This window comes from Pholcus phalangioides, unplaced genomic scaffold, assembly GCF_987345545.1.
Source record: "Pholcus phalangioides strain wild (caught in Gottingen) unplaced genomic scaffold, Ppha-v1.0 ptg000009l_1, whole genome shotgun sequence".
Lineage (NCBI taxonomy): Eukaryota > Metazoa > Arthropoda > Arachnida > Araneae > Pholcidae > Pholcus > Pholcus phalangioides.
In genome coordinates this window covers 19,026,228-19,039,666 of record NW_028301602.1, presented here as the reverse complement: position 1 = coordinate 19,039,666, position 13,439 = coordinate 19,026,228, and the positions used below count along the sequence as shown (strand labels likewise).

General features: G+C 43.4%; 2 protein-coding genes across 2 annotated transcripts; one reads left to right on the top strand and one right to left on the bottom strand.

Annotated features, from left to right (window-relative positions):
* Nucleotides 1-2,291: 2,291 nt before the first annotated feature.
* On the bottom strand, nt 2,292-3,305 carry LOC149082184 (uncharacterized). The gene has a single exon (XM_089236746.1). The coding sequence runs from the start codon at nt 3,303-3,305 to the stop codon at nt 2,292-2,294; it is 1,014 nt and encodes a 337-aa protein (XP_089092872.1).
* Nucleotides 3,306-3,748: 443 nt separating this feature from the next.
* Nucleotides 3,749-13,051, top strand: LOC149082183 (clotting factor B-like). The gene is made up of 4 exons (XM_089236745.1): nt 3,749-3,972; nt 11,111-11,403; nt 11,491-11,657; nt 12,881-13,051. Exons 1-4 carry the CDS (start codon nt 3,749-3,751, stop codon nt 13,049-13,051), a joined length of 855 nt encoding a protein of 284 aa, XP_089092871.1.
* The last annotated feature ends 388 nt before the right edge of the window (nt 13,052-13,439 follow it).

Sequence of the window (13,439 nt, the reverse complement as noted above, 5' to 3'; positions counted from 1 at the left end):
TGTGTATTGCGTATTGAGCTTATTATGGTGTGTATTGCGTATTGTGGTGCTTTATTGCGTATTGAGCTGTATTGCTTATTATGGTGCTTTATTGCGTATTGAGCTGTATTGCTTATTATGGTGTGTATTGCGTATTGTTATGCATTACGTGATGTAGTGCATCGCGTACTGTATTGCTTATTATAATGCAGTACGTATTGCGTATTGTGGTGTATTGCGTTTTGTGCTAGATTGCGTGTTGTACGTACATCGTGTTCCGTATTGCTTATTATAATGCCGTGTCTACTGCTTATTGTGCTGTAGGCCTTATTGTAGTGCACTGCAATATTTTGCATTGCTGATTAGGGTGCATTGAGTATTGTTATGCATCACGTATTGTAGTGCATTACATGCTGTATTGCTTATTATAATGCAGTGCTTATTACGTATTGTGCTGTTTTGCTTATTGTAATTCATTGCGTATTGTGCTGTTTTGCTTATTGTAAGGCATTGCGTATTGTAGTGTATTGCTTAATCGAATGCAGTGGTTATTGGTATTGTGCTGTATTGCTTGTTGTAATGCAGTGGGTATTGCTGTTATGCTGCATTCGTTATTGTGGTGCACTGCCCATACAATGCTGATTTTAGTGCATCACATGCTGTATTGCTTATTATAATGCAGTCCGATGCTGTCTGTATTGCGTATTGTGGTAAATTGCTTATTGCGATGTTTTGATGATTGCAGTGCATTGCTGATTTTGATGGTTGTTGATTTGTATTTGTTATGCATTACGTACTGTAGTGCATAACGTGCTGTATTGCTTATTGTAATGCAGTTCTTATTGCGTATGTATTGTGGTGCATCGAGTATTCTGTTGTATTTATGATGACAGTGCATTGTTATCGAAATCAGAATGGAAAAATAGGAAATGAATAAGTATTTCGCAGGCATTTGCAGTGCCCGAGGAATATTTTGCTTTATAATTAAAGAAGATGTGACGAATAGTTAGCTCTATTGGAGGAGTTGGGGGGGGGGGTTGGACGTCGTAGGCGTCAGGTGGTTCCAAGGTGGTTCAAAGGTGATTTATTAACTCTTTATTGAGCTTGAGCCCTTTGTTTCTCTCTGTGGCCAAGCGCCAGGTCCTGAACCACGTTTTCCCTCATTGGAAGGAGGGTGAGCCCTTCGCCGTGGCCAGGCCAGGTCTTGGACCATGCGTCTTTTCTTGTTGGCTTGTTGGCTCGGGTGAGCCCTCCTCCGTGGCCAGGCCAGGTCCTGGACCACGCGTCTTCCCTCGTTGGCTCGGCCAAGCGCCAGGTCCTGAGCCACGTTTTCCCTCATTGGTTTGTTGGCTCGGGTGAGCCCTCCGCCGTGGCCAGGCCAGGTCTTGGACCATGCGTCTTTTCTTGTTGGCTCGGGTGAGCCTTCCTCTGTGGCCAGGCCAGGTCCTGGACCACGCGTCTTCCCTCGTTGCCTTGTTGGCTCGGATAAGCCCTCCTCCGTGGCCAGGCTAGGTCCTGGACCATGTGTGTTGGCTTGTTGGCTCGGGTGAACCTCCGCCGGGGCAGGCCAGGTTCTGGACCACGCGTCTTTCTTTGTTGGCTCGGGTGAGCCCTCCGCCGTGACCAGGTCAGGTTCTGGACCACGCTTTTTTCCTTGTTGGCTTGTTGGCTCGCTATCCGGCCAGGTCAGGTCCTGGACCACGTCTTCCCTCCTTGGCTTGTTGGCCAGTGTGAGCCCTTCATGTCACATTGGTCCGATCAGGTGCCAGGTCCTTTCAGCATGATTGGAGGGGGTTGTTCGATTATTCAAAAGCTCCTCAGCTTTTGGTTGGGTATTTCGCAGTTTAAACACTGATCATTGGGACTTTGTTTCTTGGTTACTCTTTCACTGGATCATCCAATTTGAAGTCAGAGCCAGAGTCTTCCCATATTTCGACCGCTTCTTCTCTCTCCGATTGCTCTCCCTCTGTGTCGTATTCTTCGTCTTCTAATTCTTCTATTTCCTGGGAGAGTACCCTATCGACGGTGTCTTCGGCTTCTGCCCTTGCTCTCAGTCTTTCGCTCCTCCTCAGTTGTTGCGTTTCATGTGGAGTCTGGATGGTCTCATCCCTCTCGGTGTGGAGATGTTCCTGGTTGGCCTCTAGGAATTTAACCAGGTCCTTGATGGTTTCCATTGCTTTTCCATCTCTCTCCATCCTTTTGAACCATTCATGCTCCAACTGAGGGAGCGGCTTAACCAGGTGGAACTCTCAGGTCTTTTCGCACTCGTTGCGTAATGCAATGGGCTTCCGACTCCTCCACACAGGCACTTGTCATTGTTTGTGATCCCGAAGCGGAGGAAGTGGGTGGGGGAACGGCCCATGGCCCGAGAAGAATATCGTCTTCTCTCTGCTCCAAGATCTCTCTCTCCACTGTATTTTGGGCAGGACCCTATGGATTAACTTCCCATGTGTGGCGGGGTGGTCCCAGAATTTCTGCCACTCTCCAAGGATGTGAATCTTTATTATCATTTTTGCAGTCGCTGCTGGAATCTTCTTTTCCAGGAGGATCGTACGGCTCAAGGTTGCTGCCTTGGCCAATCGGTCCGCCTCCTCGTTCCCTTTTTCTCCGACATGGCCACGAACCCAGTTCAATTGGATGTTTGGATTTTTTAATAGAGCCCTGCGGACGGTCCTGGCGTCCTCGTGTCTCGTGAGGGGGTCTCTTATGGCTTCCAGGCTGTCTGTGTATACTTCGGACCAGGTCGTTGTGTTTTCCAAGCTGCTTACCGCTTCTCTTAGAGCGAAGAGCTCCGTCTGGAAAATCGTGCACCCTGTCAATATCCTCTGCTTCCACTCCTGGGTTACTACGTCATCCTCGTATCTCACGAAGGCAGCACCCGTTCCATCCTGGGTTTTAGAACCGTCTGTGAATATGGTGGTTCCTTCGTATGAGATAGGGCCCGTTTCTTCCAGGGTGATGTCGGTAGCGGGATGCACGTCCCAGCCTACCCTTCTCTGCTCTAGCTCACTCCACTGGTATTGGGCCTCCCCCAGACTGATGTTCCTCTTGAGTCTTGCCACCATGGCTGCTTTGGCCACATACTCCGTCTGAAGACTCAGTGGGGGAACTCCTGCGATGGCCTGCATGACTGATTTTGACGTCTTGTGGTAGGCTCTTGTGAGAAGGTGCAGGAAACCTCCCTGCAGGCTGTCCAGCTGCATCTTTAGCTTCTCTGATGGGTCCTGGTACCACGCAGCAGCTCCGTATGTTATTATCTTGATAGCCACCTGGTCGTACAATATCCTTCTGAGCTTCTGCGTTAGTCCCCATCTTGGGCCTGCCATGCTCGCCAGTGTTTGAAGGTTAGCGTTCGCCTTGGCTCCCTGGGTTTTTACGTGTGATATACAGTCCAGGTCTTTGTCCAGAGTGACCCCAAGATATTTCATCGTCTTCTTCCATGGGATCCTGGTTCCCTTCATCCTTATCTTGGGTCTCTTGATTCTTGAACTGTACCACAGGTAAGAACTCTTTTCGACTGCCGGCTCCAGATCGTTGTTGTGTAGCCAATTGGCCATCTGATCCAGAGTCCTTTCCTTCCATCTCTTTCTATTTCTCTGAGGCCATGACTATGAGTATGTCGTCCGCAAAGGCCTGGACTCGTACTCTCTCTTCCCAGGACTGTTTAAGTAGGCCGTCCGCCGTGACGTCCCACATAAGGGGGCCCGAGCACGAGCCCTGCGGACTACCTCTCGTTTGGTCATGTTCCACGAGCTCACCTCCCAGCTCCATGGCCACTTTCCTGTCTTTCAGGAGGTGCATCAAAGTCTGTGTTAGATCTTGTGGTGCGGGAATCTGGGCAAAGATCTTTCAGAGGTTGGTGTACCGAAGTGCATCGAATGCGCCCTTGATGTCGATGGACACCAGCGACACGTGCTTTCCTTGTGTCCTGGCTTCCTTGATGTTGTCGACAACGTCACAGAGTGCTTCGTTGCACTCTGCGTTCGCACGCAGGTAGGGGGCCTTAGGTAAAACGAGGGGGACCACGAGAAGAAAATGTGGTTCAAAGTGGGCCATAAACTAAAAAAGGTTGAGAACCACTGCTTTATATCTTTCCTATCTAAATTCTTCCCGAAAAAAGATGGTGATAACGCTCAAAAAATTCAATACTTGCTATCTACATGGGTCAGCATACGAAGAAGAAAATTAGAAATTCATCGCACAAAATCTCAAAAAGCCGAGATACACAGTGTCGCAGACTACATTGCTCAAAACAATTAGGGGAGCAAGCAAAAAAGTGAAGAAAACCATGCGAGACAGCCACGTATTGGCATACAATGGATAGTACACGCGTATCAATGCGCAATACAGAAAAAAGACGTAAAAAAATTTGAAATGAACCTTTAATTCTTTGAAAATATGGAAAAAACATGAAAAGATGATTTAGGGCAACACGCGTTTTAGTACACGCGTATCAATGCGCAATACAGAAAAAAGACGTAAAAAAATTTGAAATGAACCTTTAATTCTTTGAAAATATGGAAAAAACATGAAAAGATGATTTAGGGCAACAATTTGGTTACATGTAAACGATAAAAAGAAGTACTGTTTAGACATGATGCATGAGTTTTAATAGGGCGTGTGGTCTCCTCGAACAGCTAAGACTGCTGCACACCTGTTTGCCATGGATGCGATGAGGTTATCGATCAGACTTTGGGGAATACTGTTCCACTCCTCAAGAAGTGAAATCTGCAAGTCTCGGACAGTAACAGGTGGCCTTGGTCGCGCAGCAATGCGTCGTCCGAGCATGTCCCAAACATGCTCGATTGGATTCGGGTCAGGAGAGTACGCTGGCCATTCCATACGCTGTATTGTTTCAGCTTCAAGCATGTTCTCCACCAGACGAGCTCTGTGCGGTCGGCCATTATCATCCTGGAAAACAAAGGAATCTCCAATGGCTCCAGCGTAAGGGATGACATGAGGTCGCAGTATCTCGCCTGCATACCTTCGGGCCGTCAAAGTGCCAATCCGAATGATATGCAGGTCCGTACGTCCGCCTATGCTGATTCCACCCCATACCATCCAACCAGCTCGTCTGTATTGTGACCTTTCACGAACGAATGCGGGGTTATTTCGAGTGCCCCTGTCCCTCCATACCAGAACACGTCGGGTGTCACACTCCAGACTGAATCGGGACTCGTCTGTAAACAGCACTTGGCTCCAATCATGTTGCTCCCAATCTCGATGTTCAGCAGCCCATCTTCTTCGGGCCGCACGGTGACGTGGGGTCAACGGAATGCAGACCATTGGCCTACGTGCATAGAGCCCTCCCTCATGAAGCCGATTACGTACTGTTTGGCTGGACTTCCTTCGTCCTGTTGCCAAGAGCAACCGTCCTTACAGCTGCGTAGCATTCTCTGTTCTGTTTCGACGGGCTGTTAACCGTACATACCGGTCATCAGTTGCTGTAGTGGCGCGTGGCCGACCTTGCCCTGGTCGACGTCTAACATTTCCTGTTTCTTGGAATCGATTCCACAGCCTTGCAACAACACTTCTGGCGACTCCAACAGCGTCCGCGACTCTACGTTGTGTTCGCCCGGATTCCAGTCTGCCTATAACACGCCATGCCATGGATTCCGGTAAATCACGTTGTTGAGACATCCTCAAGTCACCTTGTCTCAAAAAAAAAATACAGCGCAATCGAATTTCACAGTTACGGCAGTAAAACAGACGTTTCTGCAACATCCCGATTTCTGCCCTTATCTCCTTTTTCTGGTTTTTGACGTCATGAACTTTGATTTGCATATGAAATTTTCTTCTTCCGTTTCCTGCTAGGCTTTAAATTATGGATGATTCATTTTACGTTACTTATCGGTATACATCTTTGCGTAATTTTGTTAAAACCATGTGCTCCCCTAATTGTTTTGAGCAACGTAGATGAAAGCGGTGTCTAAATACTTCGGAAGCATTCGAACTGAGCTCCAACTTTACTCGGGCAGTCGTCCCACAAGGTACACAAGACGTATTCAAAGCAACGTGCGCTGTGACGAGGATCACTTATTCAAGGAAGCGTTCCACGATTAGTGTATTCTGTCTGTCAGAACACGACACAAGGACAAACACAAACTTGAGGAATCAATACTTCAAATTATCCACAAACTTGTCTCATCCAAGCAAAAATAACGAATAGGAAATTTATTATTCAAGAAGGTGCAGGAAGGAAAGTCATATTATTGCACTTGGGGTGCGGGATGAAAATACAGAGTAAGAGCCACTGTTGTTCAGCGATATATTTTCATTGTCCGCAGAGAACAAAGGCTTAGATTTGCTGTACCAGTGGTTTCCGAATTGTGTGCCGTGGTACCATAACGTTTTATCCGTTCAGTAATACAATGGTATGATTTATTGAAATATTTCCTATGATAAACTATCATCAGCATTCTTAAACCTTTCCATGTCTGTGGATCGGTGAAAATGTGCGAAAATTTTCGCAGACCGAAAAACAAAATCAAAATGAGGGGGAAAGAATGAATTCACAGACCTGGTGATGATTAATGCAGAAATAAAACCCAATATTGGCAAATCTAGAGTCAAGAAACGAGATTTTTTAATTGGTACGGCATCCGTTTTTCTTTGTTGAAACAGAAGAGTTCATATACACTGACTAGGTGGCCGAAAAAAAAAAATGTCGCGGTGTATCGCAGGCCTCGTGCAGACCTCGAAGGAAGTATTATACAATCGAACCCCGTTATAGTGAACCGTCTGCGGACCCAATAAAAAGTTAACTATACCCACATTTGTTGAAGCATTGGTATTTCTTAGCATTTGATGGTGGTTTTGTTGGAAACATTCACTGCGATAACATGAAAAATTTACTAATAAATTATTAATTTCTTAAATAGACTATTAATCAAATATTAGAAAAGAAGAATTTTCAATAGTTTCACTTACTTTTATTTTTACTTCCTATGGAAAAAAATTTGGTATTTCTGATTAAATACATTAAATTTCGTCAATTTTCTTTTCGACGGTTAGGAAAGAGTCCAAAGTTTTTTTGTCCGCATTTTCCGTAGGAAAATGTATTCAGAATGTTCGCAGCCCTTTCACTTCATAGATTGAAGGTGCTGACATTTCATTTTCTTCTTCTGAGGGTAGGGAATCTTCGTTCTTTGCTTTACTTCGGATACGTTGTCGTCATCGGTAAGAATATCTGAAGTCAACACCTCTTTTATTTTTTTATCACAATATTCGAAGTGTTAAATTTCATCTTTGGAAAAAGATTTACACAATGCTGTTCCAGAAATATAGCGATCGGTAGGTTTTCATTTCGTCGTCCGCAATACTTTCTCTTCCTTGCTCCAATATATTCTTGGATAGACCCATGTATCGAAAGCACTTGCGAATTGTTGCATCTGTTGCTTGTCTCCAAGACTTGGCTGCTTCCAAAAGAGAGATGTTATACTCGCTGTTCCACATATCTTTCCAAAATACGCGTAACAAACCGCTTCCTGTAGTTAGATTTGTTTGCAGCACAGTTTTATTGGGAGGCAAAAAAATAAGCTTGATGATTTAAGATCTTACTTCTAGCTCTGTTCTACTATAGTTCCGATTTTTCAAAAGGTAGTTTGAAAAGAATGGAGTCTTGTAGTGAAATCAGTGGTTGATTCCTAGAAACGGTGGGGAGGATGAAAAAGTGGGATTTGACACGGAAGTCAAGGAATGCTGTCGTTCGGGATCATTATAGTGTAAACTTACCTTTGAAAAACTGGAAAAAAAAACAAACTGTCCTTTCCTTTCTGCGGAAGGGACATTTCACTATAAGCGGAATTTCATTTTCTCAATTCACTTAAGCGTTTAAAATGACATTAGCTAAATAGATGTTCAGCTGGGACCACTGAAAAAGTTTACTACAACCGAGAGTTCACCATATCCCGGGTTCACTATAGTGCATTTCGACTGTAGCTCCATTTTTTCGGTTAGGCTAGACTGAGACTGAAATTAGTTTTTATCAAAATTTTTTTGCAGCTGTAATACAAACGGCACAGTGAACCGTAAACGTTTGGAAATCACTGGGTTACACTATATGTGTAGTAGTACATAATGTTGTGTGTACATCCACACACATCCACTATTTTGTAGTAAACAAGGTGTCTGAGGTTCAGATGATTTGATTCTGGAATTTTCATGCATTCTCGAATTATTTCTCTCATTAATTCTGAATTTTCATGAATTCAGGGATTTTTTTTATCGATTCCGAATTTTCATCAATTCTGAATTTAAATCGATTCCGGGTCTTTCCCCATTCATTCTGAATTTAAAATCCTGTCATTTTTTTTCGTTAATTCAAAATTTTCATCGATTCAAAATTTTAATTTTTGTATTAATTTACACATTTAAATACGTCTATATTTTTTTCAGTATTCCTGTATACATATTTTGTGAAAATGGGTGAATCTTAAAATACCCGATTCCCCCCCCCCCCCCACAAAAAAATATAAAAATATATAAATTCAGAATTAAGAAGATCCGAAATAATTTTCGCACCCGGCTCCGCGTCTGATCGAGCAGCCCTATGTATAGCAATGCGTTTAGTAAGATCTGTCGACTTATTTTTTCCATATCTGTTAGTTCGCTTGCATAACAAGTAATTTTATGGGCGTAGGGCGGCATTTCTCAATATTTTTCCACTCACGGCTCCCTTGTCTTTGTCATTGTTTATCCTCGACTCCGGACCACTTCAAAGTCTTGCATGGGCACACATCAATAAACCAACTTGTCGCGACAACCCAGAAAGCGGCGACGCACACTTTGAGAACAACTAGCATAGACGGTATTTTCATCAGGGTCGTAACTAAGAGTTTCACGGCATCCACAACTTTAAAATTCGATAATTTTAAAATGGTGCTCTTTGTTCCCTCCCCCTAAAACTGACCCTTCCTAAATTTTTCAGCCCGGGACAGTTGTCTCCTGCTTACGGCTACTTCCTTCAGTGCGATCCTTACACGTGGCCCACCCAGGGCTCACACGTGGCCCTCGTGCCCGTGGCACGGCTCGGGGACCTCGGGCATAAGAGGGTCTCATTATTATTAGACCTGGTGCAAAGATTTCCGAGACGTGTAAACTGAAAGTCGGTAAGTCCAGCCCCGTATAGGAAACTGCCTTGAAAATGTCTCATGATGCTCTTGAGAGGCCTCAAAAAATATATTCTGGCACTACTAAAATTCGGTTTCACCAGCACAAAGATAGCCAAGTACGTAACAATGATAAATTAGCAATTAAAAATGTATTTATCGATTGTGCTCAATTTTGCAGTACACTCAAATGACCCGCAATATTATTCTGTATTGATGGTATTCAATTTAAATTTTGGAGGACGTGGCAATTTAATGAACATACAATTTATTTGAATTGATAGGAAAAAAGTTCTAAAATGCGTACCGCAATTATTCGATTCCAGATTACCTATTTCAGCATGAGGGTTAACATTTTGAACGAACTAACATTAAATGGCCCCTATATCCTTGTCCTATGTAGAACCCAAACCAGAACCGCCCTTAGGGGTGTGTGACAGGTGCGGTCACACCATGCCCCGCGCTTTTTGGGCCCCGAACGAACATCACCAATAGAAGGTAACTAGTGTTGCCTGAACTCACTGTAAATCATTGTACGCTTTACCAATTCTGAAAATATACAAATACAACGCCACAACAGGCAAACTGCCCAACGAGGTGGCTGACTTAAGAACATCGTGGATCCCCGAGCCATTTTTTGGAGGCCCTACCTACTACTGCTACACCAGACATGCACCCCGCCCACACTCCCCACGGAACCCCCAACGAATCGGTACATGCGGGAATGCGCGTGTAGTGAAACGTGAAGTTTTTGTTTTGTTTCTCTGTAATGCTTGTTATGTGTAGTGCTGCCATCTGCCACCAGTTTTTCTAACTATGAGTGAAGTGTTATGATTGAATGATTTATCGTTGTAGGACTGTTGCTCTCTGTGGCGAGACTTTTTAACGGGGAGATCGGCTCGCATTTGCGCCTTGAAGTTGGGAACCAAAGAAAACGAACTTCAGCCGACCACCATTGTGGGGTTCGAACCCGGATCCTCGCATCGCGAGTCCGTCACTATAACCGCTCGACCACCACAGCGGCATATTCCTTGCATTAATTCCGAGTTTTCATAAATTTTGCAATTTTTTGATAGATAGACTTGAAAATCTGGAGCGGGGGAGGGATGATGATGATGATGATGATGTAAATTCATGTATACGCATATACGTTAGATCAGTTGGCTGCGCCTTTGAAGCGGGGGAGGCGGAGCCCAATCATGCGTGGAAATGCCTCGTATATCTGCCCATGATTCAGACGAGGTTGAATTAAAATATCAGATCCCCGCTCTTACGATGTGTTAATATAAATGAAATAGTTTAAATGAGAGTTATCATAAATTAAAGTCCTGTTTTACGGAGAATTGTGACTACTACCGTAACCTCAGCAACTTGCGACTCGTAAAAAAAAAAAAAAAGGGAATTTACTCTGTCACTTGGGGATAGCGCCATTTTGGTGCCCGAGTCTTTCCATAATTTTTAACGAAAAAGAGTAAATTCAGCACCCTTTCTGGTCCAGTACCCAAGGCACCAGACTTCCTGAACTGCCTTAGTTGCAATCATGGGTCTTACCGCATCTTCTCAAATCCACCATGTAGGTGCACATATTTTACCAATAAAAATACAATCTATCTCCGCCAAACATTACATACACAGAATCCAATCCGAACCCACAATACATGCGAAAAATTAATATAATACGCAACAGATACGCAATTAGATCTCTGGTCAACTTGTTGTCCAGAATATAATATACTCTGGCAGACTTTCGAAATGTTGATTCAGTGGTGAAAAAGTGAATTCACATCCCATCCAGTCCAGCACATCCACCTGAAGCATTACGGGATATTCCTCTTGAAAGCGGGACGTATGGTCGGTGGTGAATTATTTTATCCTGTCCGAAAAAATTTCTTATTATTACTTTGCAAAGCAAGAACACTTCGAACACCAATCATGTTTGACTTTCGGCGTCCCTGACTCTATTATTCAAGTACATAAGCATGTGTAACTCATGTGAATATGTTTATTTACATTGTTAACAGATATCGGTCATATGTATTTCTCTCAAGGGATCCGTCAGAGATAAAACTGCTCGTCGGCGGCCACGATATCAAACTCGGTGACGGAGATTGGTACTTTGTGCAGAAGATCCTCCTACATCCAGACTACGTCTTCGGGATGAATTACAACGACATTGCCCTGCTGACGCTGGACAAGCCGGCCGTACTTAGTTCAAAGGTAAATCCCGTATGCTTGCCTTCACCGTCTCTAAAAGATAAACTGGACAGCTCGAAACTGAACGTCATTGTCACTGGATGGGGTTACCTAGATTACAGTAAGTATGTTTTTTGTGTTTAGCCACAAGATGTATTTCTCTTTCTCTCTTGAGATATATTTCCCATGCTCAATTATTTTATTTCAGACATTAAGGAACCTAGCGACGTCCTGCAGGAGGTCGAGCTTCCGATTATTCCCGTGGGCGAGTGTAACGGGGCTTATTCCACGCTAAACGACAAAACTTTCCTGCGGGGAATCAACGACCAATTCATCTGTGCTGGTCTAGCTGAAGGCGGTAAAGACTCATGTGTGGTATGCTGTATTTGCGATCTACATTTTATATTCATAATTCATCTCGTTTTCGAACAATTACTGTACATATCTAAGACAATCATTTGAGGAATTCGTGCCTCATTCGAGCAAAAAATTATGTGTGCTGAGACACTTACTCACGGAAATTAGTGTCATTCACAAGGAAGAGTATGGAACCTGAGACGCTTCTTCGGGGGAAAAAAATACGCGTCATTTCGTAAAAAACAAAACAAAAAACCTATGGGACCTTGAACATTTTTAAAAGATTGCACTGACCCGAGACACTCCTTTGGAGGAATTGCTTGTCTTTTCCTTCTTGAACATATTAACTGAGGACATATTCCTTGACACTTCCCTGAGGAACATCATATGATTCTCAGAAAGCAGTAAAGACCAGAGGCACCTCATTGGGGACACTCCAATAATAGTATGGGAGTGTGAGACACTTCCATGAGAAAAATTTGTCCAACTCCCAGTGATATTACGGCATCTGAGACACTTCCTTGCGAAAACATATTCATTCGCGATGGTAATATGGGACCTGAGATACTTCCTTGAGGGAATAAATTTAAATTCACCCCCACCGGCACCACAGTGGTGGCCGGCCAAAGTTGGTTTTCTGCAGTTCTCAGCTTCGAGGCACGAATGTGAGCCGATCTCCCCGTTGTAAATTCTCCTCACAGAGAGCAACAGGCCTACAACAGTACAAATATTCGATCATCACACTTCACATATAATTCGAAATATAGATGGCAGCACAAAAAAAAAATCAAATCAGAAACCGCACTAGATAAGCACTCAGACCATTACATACATACACTTTGTTCCAGACTACCATGAAGCTGGGCTGGAAGAGATCTCGGTAACCGGATAAGACCGGTGGCAGAGTCCTGGAGTTGATTCATTCGGCGGAATAAATTTGATTCCCGATGATAGTATCTTGGGAAAATACATTTTATTCCCGATGAGTGTAAAACCTAAATGACACTTCCTAGGAAAGATTCGCGTCCAAAATAGTACAGATCTGAGACACTTCTGACATCCTTCTGGTCAGAAATCTGTGTTCAAAACTCACTGTGACTACCAATTCAGAAAAATTTGCCTTATATCCCAAATGAATACTTTATTGAGTCGAAATTACTGACGAGTTGAAAAAAAAAAATTCAGTTTTACATTTCAGATTTATTGTGACTCATTTTCTCTGATTTTCACCGTTATTTCAGGGTGACTCTGGAGGTCCAATGGTCATGCAAATGAGCGATTCCAATTATATTGAGCTTGGTATAGTCTCGTTTGGTTATAAATGTGGAATACCGGGTTTCCCGGGTGTTTACACGAAAGTTTCGAAATACACGAAATGGATACGAGACAATACTGATCTCGGCCAACACTGAATAAATTTTGAGTTTTCGAATGAAATGTTCTACAAAAATGTCTGTTCGTGTCTTTTATTCGTTGAAATGTTAAACGTGTTGGACCTTTTTAACCAACGTTTTTTAAGTAATTATTTTTCGCCTCTTCATTTCTATTTCGAGTAAATATTTTCTTATTTTGTGAACATTTTATGTGAAATCCCTATCTATGATGCACAGTGGTGACTCGTCGTAAAAAATTCGATTGGGGGATGCGGAAATCGTTTTGCATTGTGTTATGGTAAGAGCAGGACACCCTGATTTTCACATTGAAAGTGGGGCATGGGCCATGGATCTCATGATTTTTAGGCCTCCAAAATTTAAATATATATTAATTGACCTACCAGATATCTTTGATTCCCATTTCAGA

What these genes read in the sequence shown, in the direction of transcription:
- LOC149082184 (XM_089236746.1), bottom strand. Translation starts at nt 3,305, where the DNA reads ATGGCAGGCCCAAGATGGGGACTAACGCAGAAGCTCAGAAGGATATTG.
- LOC149082183 (XM_089236745.1), top strand. Translation starts at nt 3,749, where the DNA reads ATGGCCACTTTCCTGTCTTTCAGGAGGTGCATCAAAGTCTGTGTTAGA. An exon ending in CACTCTGCGTTCGCACGCAG is followed by an intron (nt 3,973 to 11,110) that starts GTAGGGGGCCTT and finishes CATTGTTAACAG; the next exon opens with ATATCGGTCATATGTATTTC. An exon ending in ATGGGGTTACCTAGATTACA is followed by an intron (nt 11,404 to 11,490) that starts GTAAGTATGTTT and finishes ATTTTATTTCAG; the next exon opens with ACATTAAGGAACCTAGCGAC.